This window comes from Crocuta crocuta, unplaced genomic scaffold (assembly GCF_008692635.1).
Source record: "Crocuta crocuta isolate KB4526 unplaced genomic scaffold, BGI_CrCroc_1.0 scaffold131, whole genome shotgun sequence".
NCBI lineage: Eukaryota > Metazoa > Chordata > Mammalia > Carnivora > Hyaenidae > Crocuta > Crocuta crocuta.
Window position 1 is genome coordinate 9939217 of NW_027528977.1, and position 22268 is coordinate 9961484.

A 22268-nucleotide genomic window follows, 5' to 3' on the forward strand; every position below is an offset into this window, starting at 1 on the left:
CTGGAGGGAGGTTCTTTCTTGGTAGGAAACTTTTGAGGTGACTTTCTCTACAGTATCTAAAGCTTATCTATGTCAGCCCTTTTGAGCAGGAAGGCTGTTGTCTGGCTGTTTTTCTGACCCTTAGAATCTCTGTTTATTTCCACATTTTTCTCCTACGGTGATTGGTAAACTTTTGTGAAAGACCTTGCCTGCCTCATCTGGGTCAGAGAAACCAAAGTGGATCTGTGAACAGATCTGGGCCAGAGTTTTAATTAATTAATTAATTAAAAATTAATTAATTAATTTTTAAGTAGGCCCCACACTGGGTGTGGAGCCAAATTCGATGCTTGAACCCACAAACCTGAGATCAAGACCTAAGCTGGTATCAAAGCTCGGATGCTTAACTGACTGAATCACCCAGATGTCTTTTGTTTTAAAAGAACTTTTATTTTAAAGGAAGGATGAGAGGCTACTCAGAATGCAAAGCCCAGGGCACCTGGGTGGCTCAGTTGGTTGAGTGTCCAACTCTTAATTTTGGCTCAGGTCATGATTTCACAGTTCCTGAGATCGAGCCCTGTGTCAGATCTGTGCTGACAGCGTGAAGTCTGCTTGGGATTCTCTCTCCCTTTCTCTCTCTCAAAATAAATAAATAAACTTAAAAAAAAATAAAAAAAGATTGCAAAGCCCACAAGGGGGAGATGGTAGCCAGGAGTCAGAGTCCTGACCTGGAGATGCTGGATTTCTTTTTGCTTTTAATTAAAGAAGATGAAATTCTTTTATTGTTTTAAATTTATTTCTTTTTTTAAAATAATGTATCAATGTTTATTTATTTTTGAGAGAGAGAGAGAGAGAGAGAGACAGAGAGAGAGAGAGCAGGATCTGAAGCAGGTTCCACGCTGACAGAAGACAGCCCGATATAGGGCTCAAACCCACGAACCATGAGATCATGACCTGAGCCAAAGTCCAACGCTTATCTGACTGAGTTACCTAGGCGTCCTGATGAAATTCTTTGTCAAAGATATTCAGATTCTGACTTCCAAAGACTAGACAGGGCAGGGGCGCCTGGGTGGCTTAGTCGGTTAAGCGTCCGACTTTCGCTTAGGTCATGATCACGCGGTTCGTGGGTTCAAGCCCCGCGTCGGGCTCTGTGCTGACTGCCAGCTCAGAGCCTGGAGCCTGTTTCAGTCTGTGACTCCCTCTCTCTCTGACCCTCCCCTGCTCACGCTGTCTCTCTCTCTCTCTCCTAGAAATAAATAAAAACATAAAACAACAACAACAACAACAACAAAGACTAGACAGGGCAGAGACCATGTTGTTTATTCACAGTATCTAGTATGATATCTGGCCCATAGCAGGAGCTTGGTAAACACCTGCTGAATGAATGAAATGCACCTCTCCGGCTTAAAGTATATATCTACACAGTCCACAAATATATATTCAGAATACCTTTTATGTGCCAGCACTGAGGCCATATCAACAAGGTACAGCACAAAGTAAAAAAAAAGCAAAATAGTGACAGGGAGAAATGCTATGAAAACAGAATAAGTGCTAGAGAATGATGGGGGCAATACAGTCAATGAAGACCATCTTAGCAGCCATCAGCCATAAGGATGTCTGGGGGAAGCAGTGTTGCAGCCTAAGGCAGTGTCAAATCTCTGAGGCAGGGATGAGTTTGTCATATTCAAGGAATGGAGAAGAGGTCAATGTGGCAAGAGTATGGTAAATAAGACAAAAGCTGTAGGAAATAAAGTTGGAGAGGCAGTGTGAGGCTTACAACATCATGTTGCCTGAATACAAGGCCTCAGAAGCTGTAATTTGAACCATGGATTTTGTTTTCAGTGCAATGACAGGCAACAAGATCTGGCTTATGTTTTGAAAAGATTACTCTGTTCATTCTGTCAGTAGACTGTATGGGGATGACAATGGGGGTTGGCAATGGAGACAGAAAAAGGCATGGATTTGGAATTACATTCTAGAAGTAGATCTGATACACAATTTCTTTCATTTGATGTGGGGGATGAAGAAAGAGTCAAGGGTAACGCCTAAGTTTTGAACTTGAGCAACTAAACAGATGAGATGAAAACTGGAAGACAGCCTTGGAGGAGAATTTAAGACTTTTCTTTGGCTATGTGAAACATGAGTGGTCTATCAGATATATGCACAGAGGTATCAAGTAGTCAGTTGGAGATTCAAGTCTGGAGCACAAGGGAGAGGTCAGAACTGGAAATATAAGTTGAGAACTGTTGGGGCGCCTGGGTGGCTTAGTCAGCTAAGCGTCTGACTTTCGCTTAGGTCATGATCTTGCAGTTCGTGGGTTCGAGCCCCGCGTCAGGCTCTGTGCTGACTGCCAGCTCAGAGCCTGGAGCCTGTTTCGGAGTCTGTGACTCCCTCTCTCTCTGACCCTCCCCTGCTCACGCTATCTCTCTCTCTCTCCTAGAATAAAACATTAAAAAAAAAAAAAGAACTGTCAATATATCAATCATACTTTAGGCTATGGGCTAGAAAAGAATCCCTAGTGTAGATAGAAAAGGAAGGAAGTCCTGGGATAGTCTTAGAGCCCTTCAAACCCTGAGAAAGAATGTTCTAGCCAAGTCTTTCCTAAATTCCTGACCCACAAAAACCACGAGAGGTTCACAAGGTTGGAGGAAGCTAAGGTCCACACTGGGAAAAAGAACTTTATAAATTATCAGAATTCTGAGAAGGTGGCTTGAATGCGCATCTCTGTTGCACAAATATCTACACAACTCTAATCTAACTACCGACTATCTCTCCAGAATAGGTCAGGTTTGATATAAGAAATCCGATGCTTAGAAAACTACTGGTGGGGTGCCTGGGTAGCTCAGTTGGTTAAGTGTCCAACCTCAGGTCATGATCTCACAGTTGGTGAGCTCAAGCTTCGCATTGGGCTCTATGCCAACAGCAGGGAGCCTATTTGGGATTCTCTCTCTTCTCCTCTTTCTCTGTCCCTCCCCCACTCGTGCTTTCTCTCTCTCTCAAAATAAATAAGTAAACCTAAAAAAAAAATCTTTGGACAGGCTCAAGTTACTAGGTTGGGCTTCCACAAATGTCTCTAGGAACAATATATGACTGTTTCAACAGAAGAGTTGTAGTTTCTGAGGTTTCCATCACAGCTCTGCTGGAAGTAAGAAGTTTCTATTGTCAATGACCCTGTATTCTCAGCCTATGAAGCTGGATAAAAGATGCTGGAACGCTGATGTAGGATGATCTCATAATTCCATGACTTTTCTTTCTTTCTTTCTTTCTTTCTTTTTTCTATTTTAGAGAGAGGGAGAGGGAGCACGAGGGGGGAGAGGGACAGAGGGAGAGGGAGGGATGTGGGGGGGGACAGAGAGAGAGAGAGAGAGAGAGAGAGAGAGAGAGAGAGAGAGAGACTGACTTAACAGGCTCCATACTCAGCACAAAGCCTGACATGGGGCTCGATCCCATGACACTGGGATCATGACCTGAGCCAAAAAGGTCAGCCACCCAACCGACTGAGACACCCAGGCATCCCTCTATGACATTTCCTTTTTTTAAAAAAATTTTTATTTTTTTATTTTTTTATTTTTTTTTTAATATTTTTTTATTTATTTATAGGAGAGAGAGAGACAGCGTGAGCAGGGGAGGGTCAGAGAGAGAGGGAGTCACAGACTGAAACAGGCTCCAGGCTCTGAGCTGGCAGCCAGCACAGAGCCCGACGCGGGGTTCGAACCCACGAACCGTGAGATCGTGACCTGGGCGAAAGTCGGACACTTAACCGACTAAGCCACCCAGGCGCCCTAAAAAAATTTTTAAAATGTTTTATTTATTTCTGAGAGAGACAGCATGAGGAGAGGAGGGTCAGAGAGAGAGGGAGACACAGAATCCAAAGCAGGCTCCAGGCTCTGAGCTAGCTGTCAACACAGGGCCCGACGCGGGGCTTGAACCCACTAACCGTGAGACCATGACCTGAGCCGAAGTCGGATGCTTAACTGACTGAGCCACCCAGGCGCCCCTCCATGACATTTCTTGACAGTAACAATAGATAATAGCCAAAAAGAAATAAGGTCTTCACTGCATTTCTGTCTTCCCTATCTTATGATAAGACATGATTGGCAGGATTGAAGTTGTATCCATATTGTAGCCAACTAGAAGATGTATGGGGCAGAGACTAAGAGATCTAGCATAGGGCTGATTTTCACAGGGTCAATGAAGTATGGGCAGAGAGAGCTGGCGTAGGAAAGCAAGATTAATTCATAAACTTATAGAATTTAGGGGAAGTAGTATTTGGGGGAGAAAATGATCATGATACCTCAGTTCAAGTTACAATCATCTTTGGGTGACTTAATGTGCCTTAAGTTGCCTTAGGATACTTAGGGCCAGAATAGCTGGTCACTTCATGACTAAACCATCTCTGATATTCCAATTAATGGTGAACACTGCTAATTTATAATGACTTACTATTCCTTTCTTTTTTTTTTTTAGTTTATTTATGTACTTTGATAGAGAGAGAGCAAGCTAGGGAGGGGCAGAGAGAGGGAGGGAGAGAATCCCAAGCAGGCTCCACACTTCCAGCATGGAGCTCAATGTGGGGCTCAAACCCACAAACTGTGAGATCATGACCTCAGTTGAAATATAGAGTTGGACGCTTAACTGACTGAGCCACCCAGGTGCCCCATGACTTGCTATTCTTTGGGCCTTAGAATCTGAACTCAGCTCCACAGAAATTCATTAATTGTCTGAAGTTGCCTCTCAGAGAGAGTTTTAACCTATTTAGGACTCTGCTTAGCATGGTAGTTGATTTCTAGGTATAGCTATAGTTAGAAAGCAGTAAACAAAAGATCCTAGTAAAAGCAAGCTGGACATAATTTACCAGTGGGTCAGACCGTTTAGGCAGTGTAGTCTAACAAGCAGGGTGGTCTATAATAATGAATTGGATATTAGCCCTGTTAAGGTTAGTTAGCTTCAGTACTTCTTTTTTGTGAATCCATACTGTTGATGGTCTGAAAAAGCTCAGATTTTATTATACAAAAAAGGCATGAAGAAAACAAAAGTAATGGTATTGATGATGTGGTGTTAGAAAGAAAATTGAAGGATAATAAACAGAGTTTCAGATACATGTGGGATACATCAAACATACCAAACAAATATATATGGGGAATCTTGGAAGGAGAGAAAGGAATAGACGAAAAAAAAACCATATTTGAAGAAACAATGTCTGAGAACTTCCCATATTTCATCAAAGAAAAATATTAATCCATACAGTTAAAGGTCTCAAGGCACTCAAAATAGGATAAATACCAAGACCCAGATACATCAAAGTATTGAAAGATAAAGACAGAAACTCTTTGAAGCAGTAAGAGAATAATGACACATCATGTACAGTGGAATAACCTGATTAATGATTTACTTCTCATCTGTAACAATGAAAGCCAGAGGGCAGTGGAACGATGTATTCAAAGTAGTGAGAAAGATCAGAGCTATCAACTAATAATTCCATGTCCAGGGAAAGTATCCTTCAAACATGCTAAGTGAAAAAAGCCAGTCACAAAAGGCCACATATTATACAATTCAATTTATATGAAACATCTAGAATAAAAAAATTACAGAAACAGAAAGGAGATAAACAGTTGCCAGAGGTGACTGCTAATGGGCGTAGGGTTTCTTTCTGGGGTGATGAAAATGTTCTGATATTAGATAGTGGTGATGGTTGCACAATTTTGTGAATATACTAAACCCTATTGAATTGTATATTTTACAAGGGTGCATTTTATGGCATATGAATTATGTATCAATAAAGATGTTATTTAAAAAAATATATACTTTAAGACTGAAAGCAAAATAAAGACATTCCCAGATAAAAACTGAGAGAATTCACTGTTAGCAGGTTTGCCTTGCAAGAAATACTAAAGACAGCCCTTCTGGCTGAAAGGAAATGGTACTAATCAGTAATGAATCAATAGGGAAAAAAAAAAAAAAGAACAACAGAAATGGTAAATATGTAGGTCAGTAATGGACATTATAAATATTTTTTCTTAGGGGCACCTGGGTGGCTTAGTCGGTTAAGCGTCCGACTTTCGCTTAGGTCATGATCTTGCGGTTCGTGGGTTCAGGCCCCGCGTCGGGCTCTGTGCTGACAGCCAGTTCAGAGCCTGGAGCCTGTTTCAGAGTCTGTATCTCCCTCTCTCTCTGACCCTCCCCTGCTCACGCTATCTCTCTCTCTCTCCTAGAAATGAATAAAACATTTAAAAAAAAATTTTTTTTAAAAATAAATATTTTTTCTTAAAAAATGTTTTTTAAATGTTCATTTTATTTTTTGAAAGAGAGAGACAGAGCATTAGTAGGGAGGAATAGAGAGAAAGGGAGACACAGAATCCAAAGCAGGCTCCGGGCTCTGAGCTGTCTCCACAGAACCTGATGCGGGGCTTGAACCCACAAACTGTGAGATCATGACCTGAACCGAAGTCAGATGCTTAACTGACTGAGCCACCCAGGCACCCCATAAATATTTGTTTTCTAATTTCTTCTCTTCACTTCTTTAAAAGACATATTGTATAAATCAATAATTATAACACTGGATAATTAGATTTATAACATATATCAATGCAGTAAATATGGCAATAATATTACAAAGGAGGGTGAGGAATGGAGCACTATTAGAGGAAAGTTTTTATACATCTTATCAGATTTAGGTTAGCATTAATTTGAAGTAGACTGTGAAGAGTTAAGATGTATCATATAGTCCCTCGAACACTAAGAAAATACAATTAAAAAGTAAAAAAAAAAGGGGGGGGCGCCTGGGTGGCTCAGTCAGTTGAGAGTCTGACTTCAGGTCAGGTCATGATCTCACGGTTCATGGGACTTGAGCCCCACATCAGGCTCTCTGCTGTCAGCACAAAGCCTGCTTCAGATCCTCTGTCTCCCTCTCACTCTGCCCCTTCTCTGCTTGTGCGCCCTTTCTCAAAAATAAACATTAAAAAAAAAAGTACAAAAAAATGTTGACAGAGGAATTAAAATGGTCCACTAAAAAATACTGACCACAAAGGAAGCTGGTAAAGGAGAAAGGGAACAACAAAACGAAAGAGAGATAAATAGCAAAATAGAAAATGTAAATCTAGCCGTTATCAATAAATAAATGTGAACAGTCTCCACAGCCCACTCAGAAGCCAGAAACTGTCAAAGGATAAAAAGCAAGATCTATACAATGGGATTCTATTAGCAACAAAACGTAATGTGTACTAATGCATAGTACAACTTGGCTGAACCTCAAAACATGCTGAGAGAAGCCAAATGCATTCATATTGTACGATTTTATTTATATGAAACATTTAGAAAAGGCAAATTTATAGAGACAGTGGTAGCCTAGGGCAGGAGGTGAGAGTGGGGATTTAATGTAAAGAAGCAGAAGGGAACTAACCGGAGTGATGAAAATATTCTAAAACAGAATTATGGCTACATAACTCTATACTTTTAGTAAAAAATTATTGCATTGTACAGTTAGAATGGGTAAATTTTATGGTATACAAATTATAATTCAATAAAAGTGCTAAGAGAAAAACAAAACAAAAACCGAGGTGAGTAGAACTTGGTGTTAAAGGTATGTATCTAGACCTCATGTAAAAATTGGAACGTGAGGAGAGCAGGGAAATGAACTGGGTCCTAAGTGACACTGTACATTCATACATACATAAGCAATTCACTTGTTAGAGCACAACTGCTGTGTTCTCTGCTTCAAGGTCCAGCAGATGCCCTCCCTGTCCCTCAAGAACAAAGGTCACTTCCTCTTTGTGCACAACCAATTCTTATATATTCCTCTTTACTGCACCCATTACTTTATACTGAAACTGTTTTGGTGCCTGCTTCCTGGACTAGACTATAAACCCCTCCAAGGGAAGGGCAGTATCTTCCTCATCTTTGTAGCTCTGATGCCCAGTGAGTCCTAGGAACTGAGCAGTCATCAATGACTCTTTGTTAAATTAGTGAGAGGAATATTGGGGTGTATTTGGGGGGGATTTGTACCAAACAAGTTTGAGATTATGAGGGAGACAGAAGGCCCATATTAATCTAGCAGGAGTCAGACTAGACTAGTTTTTAAACTTGGAGAAGTGTATTCAAGGGTATAGGTCTGTGCACCACCCCAAACTTAAACATATTTTCTTTGGATGTGGTAAAAAATCCCATTTTATTCCAGGGCAATCAGTTCACAAGCAACATATTAAACTTTCCAAGATTAGTCTGCTCAGCAAGCAAACAAACCATCTGATTTCCCAGCAGATTACTTGACAGATTAGCATAGAAGGCCAGACAGTTCTTGTACTTCTGGACTGGAGTTAAGCAGCTCGTGGTGCTAAAGACTATGAAAGGAGTCACACAACCAGGTCAGGCCAGCTCTTTCCATCCTCCCTCTATCTCTGTCCTACCCAATGGTCAAATGCAGAGGAAGCTGGGAAGCTTCAGCCCAGAAGTGTCTCCCCCACCCCCACCCCGTTTATTCTGTTCTTCACAACTTCGGGACAAGCCTGGGATATAAAAGAAGCTGGACTCAAAGTATATCCTGGCCAGTTTTTCAGGCTCCTGGCCCCCATCTCATAAAAGGGACCCAGGTAGTAGACTAGACAAATAGAAACAGGGATAAATGAGGTTCAAGTCATCAAGGCCAGGAAGAACATGGGGGTTAAGGCCTTCTGGAGATCTTAGAAGTGTGGGGCATGAGAGAAGGGAGACAAGATACACTAGGGGTGGGGGAACCTGGAGACTGGGACGATGGAGAGTCAGGGGGAAATGGTGGGGGGCTAGAAGTCTGGCGGAGAAGGTTCTGTGGGTCTCCGAGAAGGCACGAGTAGGAATTACAGTCCTCGAGTTTGGGAAGGGCTGCGCTCTGGTGGGTAAGAAAGGCGGTGAAGGCCCTCCACCCCCGACGGTGTGAGCAGGAGAAGGCCCCTGACCATCTGAGTGCGGAGACCTGATTCATTGGGTGCGACGGCCTCAATTTTGAGTGGAGCTGGCCCGTAGCACCCAGGCCCTGCTGGAGTGCACGAGTAAAGGAGTCCCGGGGCGCGTCACGCAATGGGGCGGGCCGGGCGCCAGGGGGTGTGACCGGAGACCCGAGGGCTGGGCCGCGTTCCCGCCCCACGCTTCCGCCGCTCTCTGCGAAACGGGGTGAGCGAGGGATTTCTACCTCTGAGGTCCCCGGACTCACCTTCCTCCCTCCCCACTGGTTGGGCCCCAGACACTGCTTCCCACAGGCGGCGCGCCCTCTCGCGGTCGAAGCGCAGTCCGTCCGGTTCCCGGCCTTCTCGCTCCTCCGAGCTGTTGTATGGCCGGGCCCCTCCGCTGTCCGCGGCCTCAACGGTGCCCAACGCGGGATACTCCATCTTTCCTGCAAGCCCTAACCGGCAGATAGCCACTCATAAACCTTGGTCTCGCGAGATGTGGGTGGGAGGGTGACATTGCCGGGCCAGCAAATCTCGCGAGGTTTGGGCGCTGCAGCCCGCGTTGCAATGCGGGCCCTGGCGCTGCTCTTTGATCGCTGATGGGGAGCCTCGGAGTGTTGTGATGCGGAATTGAAAGTCAATCGCTGGTTTCACAGCAGCCCCCTTACTCTGGTACAGGTTTGTGCAGGTTCTTACCTTGCTCACCGTCAGCCTTTGACACTTCTCATTTCGTTCTCTTGAAGGCCCTGTTAAGTGGGAGTATTTTCTCCGTTTTACTGTTAGGGAAACTGAGGCCCAGAACCTAAAAATAGTTTACTCAAGAGTGCCTCCAGAATGTAGTAGAGGCAGGGCTCCATCTCCATGATTCAGCTATTGCTGATAATAAATACCATTTGAGTTTCAGTTTCTACCCAGATATTCCCCTTAAACTCCCAATGCAACTGTTAAAACCTGAAATTTTATCTTCCATCCCCATATATCCTCCTCCCCAAGTCTTTCAGGAGCCACCATCTCTTACCAAGGTTATTGTGGCATCTTCACTGGTCCTTTCCCTTGCCCCTCAGATATTCTCAGCACAGCAGCCGTAGCAGTCCTCTTATAGCAAACCATATCCTGATACCCGGATGCTCATATTTTCCAACACCTTCTTCTCTTACTCTTTGTAAAAGCCAAAAAAAAGTCCTGAGTTTAGCCGAAGGACCCTATACAGTCTGACTTCCCTTAACTTTCCTGATCTTATCTCCTACTGTGTTAGCCTCCAACACCTTGATTACTGTCCCAGTTACCCTGACCACTTGGATTGCATTTCCCCCATATATCCTCATGGCTCAGTCTCTCATTTCTTTCTCTGGCTACCCTATCTAAAACATACATTTCATGTCCTCCTTTCTTGCTTTATTATTTTTTCCTTAACATTATCAGGCATAGTATGTTTTTAAGTTTTATCTTTTTTGTTTCCCCACTAGTAGGCAAGCCCCAAGAAAGTAGAGATTTTTGTCCATTTTGTTCCCAACACCTTGAAATAGAGCTTGGGCTCTCATAGGTACATATAAAATATCTGTTCAATTAATGAAACTTTTGATAGAATTACCTTATTTCGACTTCATTTATTCAAATGCTTATTGAGAGTTTACTAGGAGTTAGATGTTGTTTTCGGCACTGGAGTACAGTGGTGAACAAGACAGTGGTGAACCAGGAAGCTCTGGTATTGTGTTTTTTATTCTAATGGAGGAGAGTGTAATAAACAAGTCAACAGATTGTGATAAGTGCTAAGAAAATAAAACAGGAATATGTATTGGGTGAATGATGTGCAAGGAACATTAGTCAGGGTGGTCAGAAAGCCTCTAAAGAAATGACATTTTACCTAAGTCCTGATTGATGAGATGTGGAAGGCCATGCAAAGAACTGGTGAAGAATGTTCCAGGGAGAGGGAACAGCGTGTGCAAAGCCCCTGTGGCAGGAGTGAACTCGCTCTGTTGGAGGAACAGGAAAAAGAACAGTGTGGCTGGAGCAGTGAACAAGGGAGAAGTGATATCAGAGGAGGGAAGAAAGAGAGACAGGTTTCTTGCCTGAGATCACACAGCTGACCAGCAGGAGATGCTTATTTATACTGTAAATATTGAGCACCAGCTTGGGGCAGGCCTCATGACTGACTCGTCTAGTACAGTGCGATAGATGATTGATGTTTGTGCAGTGTTTAGAGTTTATGAAGCACCTTTAACATACATTATAGTATTTAATGCTCAGAGTGGTTTTCCTATAAAGGATTTCTTTCTTCCTTCCTTTCTTTTTTTTTTTTTACAAATAGTTTATTGTCAAGTTGGTTTCCATATAACACCCAGTGCTCATCCTCACAAGTGCCCTCCTCCATGCCGATCTCCCCCCTCCCCCCCCCACACCTATCAGTCCTCAGTTTGTTCTCAGCATTCAAGAGTCTTTCATGGTTTGCCTCTCTCCCTCTCCCCCANAATCTATAGTCTCCTGATTTGCTCATTTTAGCCACTTTGACTGGCGTGAGGTGGTATCTCAGTGTGGTAAGGATTTTTTTTCTTATTTGACAATAAAGAAACAGACTGGGAGGGGTGAAGGTTTTATCAGGGTCACACAGGTAGTTAATGACAGAGGCCATACTTGAACAAACAGTCCTCGGACTGCAAATCCATGTCCTTTCGCCAATACCAGATGACCAGCCTAAAAACCAATGACTGTACATTACTTAATTGTCTTAAAGAAAGTTTCTACTTACCCAAATTTCATAGCATGAGCTATTCACTAGAAATCCCAAGGTATAGAGGACATTTTAGTCAAAGTCCCAGAATTCAGGCATATATATTTAACACAATGGAACAAAATACAGTCCCCCTCCCCTTGCTCCCAATCTTAGTAATTGCTCAAAACAATTTATTTATTTATTTAAGTTTATTTATTTTGAGAGAGACAGAGACAGCATGAGTGGGGGAGAGGAGAGAGAGAGACAGAGAGAGAGAGTGAGAGAGAGAGAGAGAGTCCCAACCAGGCTCCGCACCGCCAACACAGAGCCTGACTTGGGGCCTGAACTCACAAAACTGAGAGATCATGACCTGAGCTGAAGCCTGGAGTCGGACGCTTAACCGACTGAGTCATCCAGGTGCCCCTGAAAACAATTTAGATTTATTCTCTAGTGAACGCTATCACAATTTATTTTCTGTGCCAATGAGGCAGAGTCCTGAGCTATGGTGCTGAGTGTCTGAAGAGCCCTCTTTCTGCTTTGTCTTTTGTGTAAGTGCTTTCAATAATGGCCAGGCCTGGACTCCTTGTTGGAACTTGACAGTGCATGTGATGCCTTGTACTTGGGGCTGGCGTTTATTTCTTCTCTGTGGAACACGAGAACCACTTGCCAACTTGTTCTACTGTGTATTGTTGCTTTGGGAGAAGAACAATCCCAGGGAAATGGCTTTGCCGAGGGATGAATTGGCCACAGTTTAGCAGATACTTCATTTGAGTAAACACTGATTGTGTATGTTCTTGGGCACGCAAACCCATAATACAGAGCTTTGCAAAATATGGCTCTTGTTTTCAGTGTTAAGTGCCATTGAGAGTTTTATTATGCAGACTTCCCAAGAGGAAGGGTTGTGCCATGCCATGTAGGGCCATAGTACACAGGGAAAGTGCCAAGGTTGGCCAGGAGGCAGAAAGAACAAGAGAAGAGCATGGCCCAGAGCCTTTATTGTAGTCAACAGTGGAAGGAATGGGTAGGGCTAGGTAAGAAGTTGAGGATTGGCTAGTCTAAGTAATTGTAGCAGGGCTCTGGGCTATAGGAGTGGACCCTAGTAGTCTGTTACCAGGCCTTGGACTGATTTAGGAAAGGTGGAATATTGGCTTGGTGTGTGAGTTAGATAAAGGAGATGGTTGGGGATGCAGACTTTGGATTGGTTGGTTTGCATATGAAATGTGTGTTTAAAGGCAAATTGTTTGCTATCTCTATGAATTAACTAATCCTGAGAAGGACAGATCCATCCCAAGATGTCAAAGCATAATAAAATACAGAAAATTAAAAAAAAACCATGATTAATAAAACAACCAAGATCGGTATGAATGGAGTGGGATGATGAAGCCACAGCTGTGGGAGTCTTGTTGGTTTCTGGGTTACCTTATAGGAGGCTTTCAACTTCTCAGCTCTATGAATGCATCTCTAGTTGTTAGAAGTGACCATAACTTAGATTTTACTAACAGGATATTAACAAGCATGGTTTGAGTCAGAATCTGAGATTGATCCAAAACAGTAGGGTTTGCTCTTGAGGAAAACTGGAAAAGCTATGCTGGGGGCAGGGTAGAGAGGGAGGTCACATCTCTGCTGTAATCCTAGTCTACTTTTCAGGATGGGTCATTTTATTTTATTTTATTTTTATTATTTTTTTATAGTTAAAAGCATTTTAAAAAAATGTTTATTCATTTTTGAGAGACAGAGTACAAGCAGGGGTGGGGCAGAGACAGAGGGTGACAGAGAATCCAAAGCAGCCTCCAGACTTTGAGCTGTCAGTGCAGAGCCCAATGCGGGGCTTGAACTCACGAACCGTGAGATCATGATCTGAGCTGAATTTGGATGGCTACCAACTGAGCCATCCATGCGTCCCAGGGTGGGTCATTTTATAGTGACTTTAGGGCTACAGGGAAGCATTGTCTTCAGGAGATGCCACGTTTTAAATCTGTGACTTTCCAAAGACAGATTGAGGGTATAGGGTGTTGTGTCTAAATGGGGTGTCTCTCAATTAGATGAGGGCCTCCTAATGTGGGGCAATGATTGGGTGGAAGCAAGTGAGTTGCATGGGAGGTGAAAGAATTCACCTGAGGCAGAACAAAGGATATAGAAGTTTATTGAATATACCACAAAGTAGCAAGGTAGTGGATGAGTAGGTCAGCAGAGGAGAGGCTGTCTGCAACAGGCAGTGGAGGGGGCTGCTTTTAAGAAGGGAAAGTGAGGAAGTATGATGACTTATGGAATTTTACCTTTTTTGGTAACTGTGCCTGGTTGTAAGTAGCCCGTTGGTTAGTTAGGGCCTATGGATATTTTGAGGTGAGTGGCCTGTTAGGCCTGTCTATACTCAGCCAGATGGTGGCTTTGGGCCCTTTCCACATTCCCTCTCTCAAGCCTGTTGGCCTGAAAGTGGCCTGAAAGGGGAGTTTGCTGATCATGGATTATGATTTCCAGAGGGCTCTAAGAAGGAGAGGAGGGCGGAGGATTAGATTCAAGTAGAGCTTTCCAACTTTTTCCTTGTCACAGCCTACTTAGAAAAATGAGCATATGTATATGTCAAATTAAACTAACCAGACGAGGCAGCTTCTTATCACTCCAGTGGTGGTCCCAGGACTCCAATCATTCTATGCCCTACTGAACCACCCTTGGGGCAGGAGGGATGGATGTTCAGAGCCATGTGAGGTGTAATGGATGACCATGATGTTTTACACCCTGACAATGTCTGAGGTAAACAGGATTGGGTTTAACCCCAATAATCTCTGGGAAATAAACAGGCCATCAGTTAAAGCTGTGAAGCTCTCGGCCTGACATCAACTGCTCCATTTTGCAGTCATGACCTATGTGACCTTAGGTAAATTATTTAACATTTGTAAGTCTGCTTCTTTAACTGTAACACGAGGAAATGATACTTTTTTTTTTTTAGCATTTATTTATTTTTGAGAGACAGAGAGATAGAGAGAGAGCAGGGGAAGGACAGAGAGAGAAGGAAACACAGAATCTGAAGTGGGGCTCGAACTCATGAACCATGAGATCATGACCTCAGCCAAAGTCGGTCGCCCAACTGACTGAGCCAGTCACCTGGCACCGCAGTGATACCTATTTTAAATGGTGGTCATGAGGATTAACCAAAATAATCTCCATAAACTACTTAGCACTTGTCTGGCACAAAGTAAATGGTGGTTGTTACCAGTTTATTCTGAATGCTATATTTTTCTGATAATTTCACAAACTAGTATTAGGCTCCATCTTGGTAAAGCTAAACCCCAGTTTTCTAGAATGAGTTTTAGATCCCACAATTTCTAGAACCAGTTTCAATTAATTGTGCATTTGATTATGGATCTAGTTTAGTTTAATGTATCCAAGGAAATCTAGAGTGGTTTATTTATTTGTTTAAAACATGTTTATGTATTTATTTTGAGAGAGAGAGTGTGCATGCATTGGGGAGAAGCAGAGAAAGAGAGAGAAACCCAAGCAGTGGCACCAGCGCATAGCCCAACTTGGGGCTTGAACTCAAGAACTGCGAGATCATGACCTGAGCTGAAATTAAGAGTCAGATGCTTAACCAACTGAGCCACCCAGGCGCCCCTAGAGTGGTTTAAAATGATCCAGTGAAGCTCTGTCATCTCCACCGAAGGACTGTCAAAAAATCGGTAAAGATCTTGAACTGGCATAGTAATTTGAGTCATATCAAATCAACAGGCTTTGTTTGGGCCTACTCTATTATATGTCAGTATGTTTTCCATTTGGGCCCCCGTAACATAGACAGTAGGGCTTAAAGAACAATTTGTTTCTCACAGTTCTGGAAGCTGAAAAGTTCCAGATCAAAGTACCAGTAGATCTGGTGTGTGGTGGGAGCTGTCTTCCTGGTTTATGGACTGCCATCTTCTCCCTCTGTCCTCACATGGATGAAGGGGTGAGAGAGTTCTCTAGTGTCTCTTTCATGAGGTCACTCATCTCATTCATGAGGGCTCCACACTCATCACCTAATTAGTTCCCAAAGGCCCCACTTCTTAATAGCATCACATTGAGGGTTAGGATTTCAACATCTTAATTTTTGGAGGACATAAGCAGTCTATTGCAGGCAGGCACTGTACTAAACTCCCCTACAGACAATACTTAATGGCTTTCTGTTGTTTATAGGACAAAGTTAAAATGTCCTACTGTGGTGTAAGAGTCTGATTCTGTAGTCTAACTCCTTCCCTCTCCACTCCCTTTTTCTGATACTTTCCAGAGTGCCTTGTTCTCCAGCCACACTGAAAGGACTTTGTAGCCTTGTGGTTTGTTCCCTGGCTGGGACATCCTTTCACAGCTCTTTGCCTTTGCATATACTGTTCCCACTGCCTTTAATGCACTTCCACCATCTTCTCATGTCCATTTGACATACTTTGTTGATGTTGCTTTGTATTCTTTGACTATAATAGCTGTGAGTGCAACTGTATGCCGAATCCTGAGTCCTTGAGTCAATCATCAAACCTGGGTGATCATGGGGACCCCTAACACATCTACTAAATGAAATTCTCCTTAACTTCTTCTCTTCCTCTAGGAAGAAGTAAATAACTCATTTCTCCATACTTCTTTAACACTTTCTACTGCCTTTTCTTATTAAAAAACATTAAAATTATCATTATTTAATACATATGAAATACATGTAACTTATAAAGGGCAATAATATAACGAAGACCCATGAATTCATCATCTAATCTGAGCTAGAACATTATCTATCAAACCACCTATTCTTTTTTTTCATTAAAAATTTTTAACATTTATTTTTGAGAGACAGAGAGAAATAGAGCACAAGCTGGGGAAGAGCAGAGAGAGAGGGAGACACAGAACCCCAAACAGGCTCCAGGCTCTGAGCTGTCAGCACAGAGCTAGATGTGGGGCTTGAGCTTGTGAGCTGTGAGATTATGACCTGAGCCAAAGTTAGGAACTTAACTGACTGAGCCACTTAGGCTCAACTATTCTTTTTTTTAATTTTATTTTTATTATTTTTTTAAAATGTTTTACTTATTTCTAGGAGAGAGAGAGAGAGACAGCATGAGCAGGGGAGGGTCAGAGAGAGAGGGAGTCACAGACTCTGAAACAGGCTCCAGGCTCTGAGCTGGCAGTCAGCACAGAGCCCGACGTGGGGCTCGAACCCAGAAACCGCGAGATCATGACCTAAGCGAAAGTCGGACGCTTAACCGACTAAGCCACCCAGGCGCCCCGTAGCTTGTTAGTTTCTACAAAGAAGTCCACTGGCATTCTGATAGAGATGGTGTTGAATCTGTAGATTATTTTGAGAATATTTCTGTATTAACAGTGTAGATTATTTTGAGAATATTTCTGTATTAACAGTGTTCTGACCGTGAACATGGGATGTTTTCCCAGTTATTTAGATACTCTTTAATTTTTTTCTCAAAGTTTTGTAATTTTCAAAGTATAAGTTCTACATGTATACAAGTATTTTATTCCTTATGATGCCATTGTAAATTGAACTGTTTTCTTAATTTTCAGATTGTTCATGGCAAGTTTATAGAAATATAATTTATATTTGTTTATTGATTTCGTATTCTGCAGCCTCACTGAACTCAGTTATTAGTTCTAATAGTTTTTTGGTTTATTCCTTAGAATTTTCTTTTTTTTAATGTTTGTTTATTTTTGAGAAAGAAGAGAGAGAGATAGCACAAGTGGGGGAAGGACAAAGAGAGAGAGGAAGACAGAGAATCCAAAGCAGGCCCTAGGCTCTGAGCTGTTAGCACAGAGCTTGATGTGGTGCCCAAACTCAGGAACTATGAGATCATGACCTGAGCTGAAGTTGGATGCTTAACTTACTGAGCCACCCAAGTTTCCCTAGAATTTTCTATATCTAAGATTTATTGCATCTGAAAATAGAAATAGTTTTACTTTTTCCTTTCCAATCTGGATGTCTTTTACTTCTTTTTCTTGCCTCATTTCCCTGGCCAGAAATTTCAATATAATGTTGAATAGAGGGCAAGAGTGGTATTTCTCTCTTGTTCCAGATCTTAGTGCCAAGAATCCCATTTTTTACTATTAAGTATGATGTTAGCTGTAGGTTTTTCATAACTGCCCTTTATCAGGTTAATTCCTTTATTATTTATTTATTTATTTATTTTAATGTTTATTTATTTTTGATTGAGAGAGCACCTGTGCAAGTGAACCCATGAGTGGGGGAGGGGCAGAGAGAGAGAGAGAGAGGGAGACATAGGATGTGAAGCAGGTTCCAGGCTCTGAGCTGTTAGCACAGAGCCCGACATGGAGCTCCACCTCACAGATCGTGAGATCATGACCTGAACCAAAGTCAGACGCTTAATTGACTGAGTCACCCAGGCACCCTGAGTTAATTCCTTTATATTTCAAGTTTGTTGAGCTTTTCATCTTAAAACAGTGTTGGATTTTGTCAAATGCTTTTTCAGTGTCTTTGAGATGGTCATGTGTCTTAAAAATTTTTATTGATGCAATGTATTAGATATTAATTGGTTTCCAGATATTAAACCAACTTTGTATTAATGGAATAAATCCCCATTTGTCATGGTGTACAAAACTTTTTATAAAATGCTAGGTTTGATTTGGAAGGGTTTTGTTGGTGATTTTTACAACCATAGTCATAGGAGATATTGGCCTGTAGTTTTCTTTTCTTACTATGTCTTTGTTTTAGCCCCTTATTAAAATGAGTTGGGAAGTGTTTCCTCCTCTTCTATTTTTTGAAAGAATTTTTGAAGAACTGGGGCACCTGGTGGCTCAGTTGGTTAAGCATCTGACTTTTGGCTTTGGCTCAGATCATGATCTTATGGTTTGTGGGGTTGAGCCCTGCAGCTGGTTCTGTGCTGGTGGTGAAGAGCCTGCTTGGGATCTCTTTTCCTTGCTTTCTGCCCTCCCCCCTCAACCCCCACATTGTCTCTGTCTCTCTCAAAATAAAGAAATAAACTTAAAAAAAAGAATTTGTGAAGAATTGATATTAATTTTTCTTAAAATTTTTTAATGTTTATTTTCAAGAAAGAGACAAAGCATGAGTGGGGGAGGGGGAGAGAGAGAGAGAGAGAGACAGAGACAGAGAGAGAGACAGAGATATGGAATTCGAAGTAGTCTCTGGGCTCTGAGCTGTCACCACAGACCCTGATGCAGGGCTTGAACCTACAAACTGAGATCATGACTCGAGCTGAAGTCAGGCTCTTAACCAACTGAGCCACCTAGGCACCATAATATTAATTTATCTTTGAATGTTTGATAGAATTCAGTGATGAAGCCATACAGGCCTGGGCTTTTTTATTTTGTTTTGTTTTTTTGTGTTTTTTTTTTTTGTGGAAAATGCATTGATTAGTACTTCAATCTCTTCATTTACTAAAGATCTACTCAAATTGTTTATTTCTTTTTGAGCCAGTTTTAGTAGTTTGTGTCTCTCTAGGAATTTGTCCATTCCAAATAATTTATCAAAATTTTGGCCTACAATTGTTCATAGTTTTCTTTTATAATCCTTTTTATTTCTGCAAGGTCGATAGTATTGTCCCATCTTTCATTTCTGATTCTAGTAATTTACCTCTATTTTTATCTTGATTAGTCTTATTAAATATTTATCAACTGTGTAGATCTTTTCAAAGAACCAGCATTTATTTATTATTTTTGTTATTTTTAATGTTTTATTTATTATTGAGACAGAGAGAAACAGAGCATGAGCAGGGAAGGGGCAGAGAGAGGGAGACACAGAATCTGAAGCAGGCTCCAGGCTCTGAGCTATCTATCAGCACAGAGCCCGATACAGTGCTTGAACTCACGAACTATGAGATCATGACCTGAGCTGAAGTCCAACGTTTAACCTACTGAGCTGACCAGGCGCTCCCAAAGAACCAGCATATAATATCATTGATTTTCTCTGTTGTTTTTTATATTCTTTATTTCATTATTTTCTGCTTTATTCATTACTATTTCCTTTTTTCTGTTTGCTTTAGGTTTAGTGTACTCTTCTTTTTCCAGTGTGTTAAGGTGGAACATTAGGTTATTGGTTTGTGATCTCTCTCCTTTATGTATATATGTATGTATGTATGTATGCATGTAATCTCTACACCCAACGTGGGGCTTGAACTCACAACCCTGAGATCAAGAGTTGCATTCTCTTCCAATTGAGCCGGCCATGCATCCTTCTTTCCTTTCTTAGTTTATAGCTATAAATATTCCTCTCCTGTGTTAACTGCTTTTTATAAATGTCGATATGTTGTATCTTGATTTTCATTCATCTCAAAGTATTTTATCATTTACCTTTATTTTTAAGTTTATTTATTTTAAGAGAGAGAGAGAGCGAGAGAGAGAGCGCAAGCGAGTGAGCTAGCAGGGGAGGGGCAGAGAGATTGGGGAGAGAGAGAATCTGCACTGGCAGCATGGAGCCTGCTGTGGGGCCTGATCCCACAAAGTGCAGGACCATGACCCGAGATGAAACTAAGAGTTAGATGCTTAACTGAATGAGCCAGCCAGGGGTCCTTTTTGATTTCCCTTCTAATTTCTTCTTTGACCCTTTGATTGTTTGGGAATACATTGTTTAATTTCTATGTATTTGTGTGTTTCCCCAATATTTTTCTGCTGTTGATTTCTAATTTTTTCCATTGTAGTATAAAATATACTTTGAATTATTTTTATCTTTTTAAAATTTTTGAGGTTTGTTTTATGGCCTAGCATAAGATTTCTCCTAGAGAATGTCCCATGTTGGCTTGAGAAGAAAGTATATTCTGTTGTTGTGTGGAGTGTTTTATAGTTGTCTGTTAGACCTTATAGTGTTTTTCAAGTTTTCTTTTCCTCATTGATCATCTGTTTAATTGTTTTATCTGTTATCAAAAGAGGGGTATTAGGTTCTCCAAATTTTATTGTTGAGATGTCTATTTTTCCTTTCGTTTCTGTCAGCTTTTGCTGCATATATTTTATATCTGTTATTTAGATACATGTATGTTTGTAACTGTTATATCTTCTCATGTATTGATCTTTTTACCATTATAAAATATCCTCCTTTGTCTCTAGTAGCCTTTTTTTGTTGTTTTAGTCTATTTTATATATCATTAGAACCATTGCAGTTTTCTCATGGTTGCTGTTTGCATGTTTTTACATCCTTTAGTTTCAGTTTAATTTTATATTTGAAATAAAGTGTGTAGAGTCAGCATATCATTGGATCATGTTTTTTATCCAGGCTGACAGTCTCTGACTTTTGATTGGAGTATTTAGCCCATTCTCAGATAATATTGATGTATCTAGATTTACACGTGTCATTTTACTTTTTTTTTTAGTTTATTTATTTTGAGAGAGAGAGAGAGAGAAAGAGAAGGAGCCCACGTGAGGGGGCGTGGGGCAGAAAGAGGGGAGAGAGAGAATCCCATGCAGACTCTATGCTGAGATTGATGTGGGGCTCGATCTCATGACCTCGAGATCACAATTTGAGCTTACATCAAGAGTTGGACACTTAACCAAATGAGCCACTGAGGCACCCTTTCTTTTTTCATGTAGTTTCACATTATCATCTGTAGTTATTTGCTTTCGCCTTGAACAACTTCCTTTAATATTTCCTGTGAAGGTGGGTCTGCTAGCAACAGTTCTGTCAGATTTTTTTTTTTTTTTGGCCCAGGAAAGCTTTTATTTGCGCTTCTTTTTTGCAAGGTAGCATTGCTGCATATAGGACTTTTGGTTGATAGATTTTTTTCTTTGTGCAGTTTGAATATATTATGCCAGTGCCTCTGGCCTCCATTGTTTCTGCTGAGAGGTCATTTGTTAATAGGGTTCCCTTGTATATAAACTGTCTTTTCTCTTGGTGCTTTTCTGATTTTCTCCTTGGTTTTGATTTTCAACATTTTTACTATGAATTATCCATGGACTTCTTTACATTTATCCTCCCTAGAATTTGTTGTGCTTCTTGATATATAGGTTATTATTTTTCTATAAATTTGGTGAGTTTTCAGCAATTAATTTCTACAAATACTTGTTACTCTCCCTTTTCTCTCTTCTCTACTGCTGGTACTCTAATTAAATGTTTGTCAGTATGCTTTATGTTGCTGTACATTTCTCTGAGGTTGTGTCAATTTTTCTTTATTATTTTTCTCTGTTTTTCAGTTTGCATAATTTTTATTAATCTATCTTCAAGTTTGCTTATCCTATTATTTTTGAGAGAGAGAGAAAGAGAGAAAGAAAGAACAGGGGAGGGGCAGAGAGGGAGAGAAGATCTCAAGCAGGCTCTGCACTATCAGTGCAGAGTCCAATATGGGGCTCAAACTCATGAACCAGTAGAGCATGACCTGAGCCAAAATCAAGAGTTTGGCGCTTACCTGACTGAGCTACCCAGTACCCCTTATTCATTTTTTTTCAAGTTTATTTATTTTGAGAGAGAGAGACAGAGTGAGATAACTGAAGGGGCAGAGAGACAGGGAGAGAGAGAGAATCCCAAGCAGGCTCCATGTGTGTTAGCTCATGAACTGTAAGATCATACCTGAGCCAGATTCAAGAGTCAGATGCTTAACTGACTGACTGAGCCACCCAGGCACCCTCCTTATTCCTTTTTTTTGCACAGTTATGACCCTTTAGTGATTTTTAAATTTCAGTTGTTTTTAACTTCATAATTTCCACTTGGTTCTTTTTTTTTTTTTTTTTATTTTTTTTTTTTTTTTTGGGGGACA

General features: G+C 41.2%; 2 protein-coding genes across 13 annotated transcripts in view; one reads left to right on the forward strand and one right to left on the reverse strand.

Moving 5' to 3' along the window:
- Window positions 1-9340, reverse strand: part of ZNF346 (zinc finger protein 346) — a 33226-nt gene extending 23886 nt beyond the window's left edge. For all 12 annotated transcript variants that reach the window (XR_013333483.1, XM_077757255.1, XM_077757251.1 and 9 more), the window contains exon 1: window positions 9158-9340. Coding sequence is in view for 11 of the 12 variants with exons in the window: in XM_077757255.1 (XP_077613381.1) it covers window positions 9158-9332 (175 nt within the window). In the remaining variant the exon portion in view is untranslated. The remainder of the gene's footprint in view (window positions 1-9157) is intronic.
- A 119-nt stretch (window positions 9341-9459) lies between these two features.
- The window catches only part of UIMC1 (ubiquitin interaction motif containing 1), a 135963-nt gene continuing 123154 nt past the window's right edge, over window positions 9460-22268 (forward strand). Inside the window, exon 1 of the mRNA XM_077757261.1 lies at window positions 9460-9569. The gene's annotated coding sequence lies outside the window, so the exon portion shown is untranslated. The remainder of the gene's footprint in view (window positions 9570-22268) is intronic.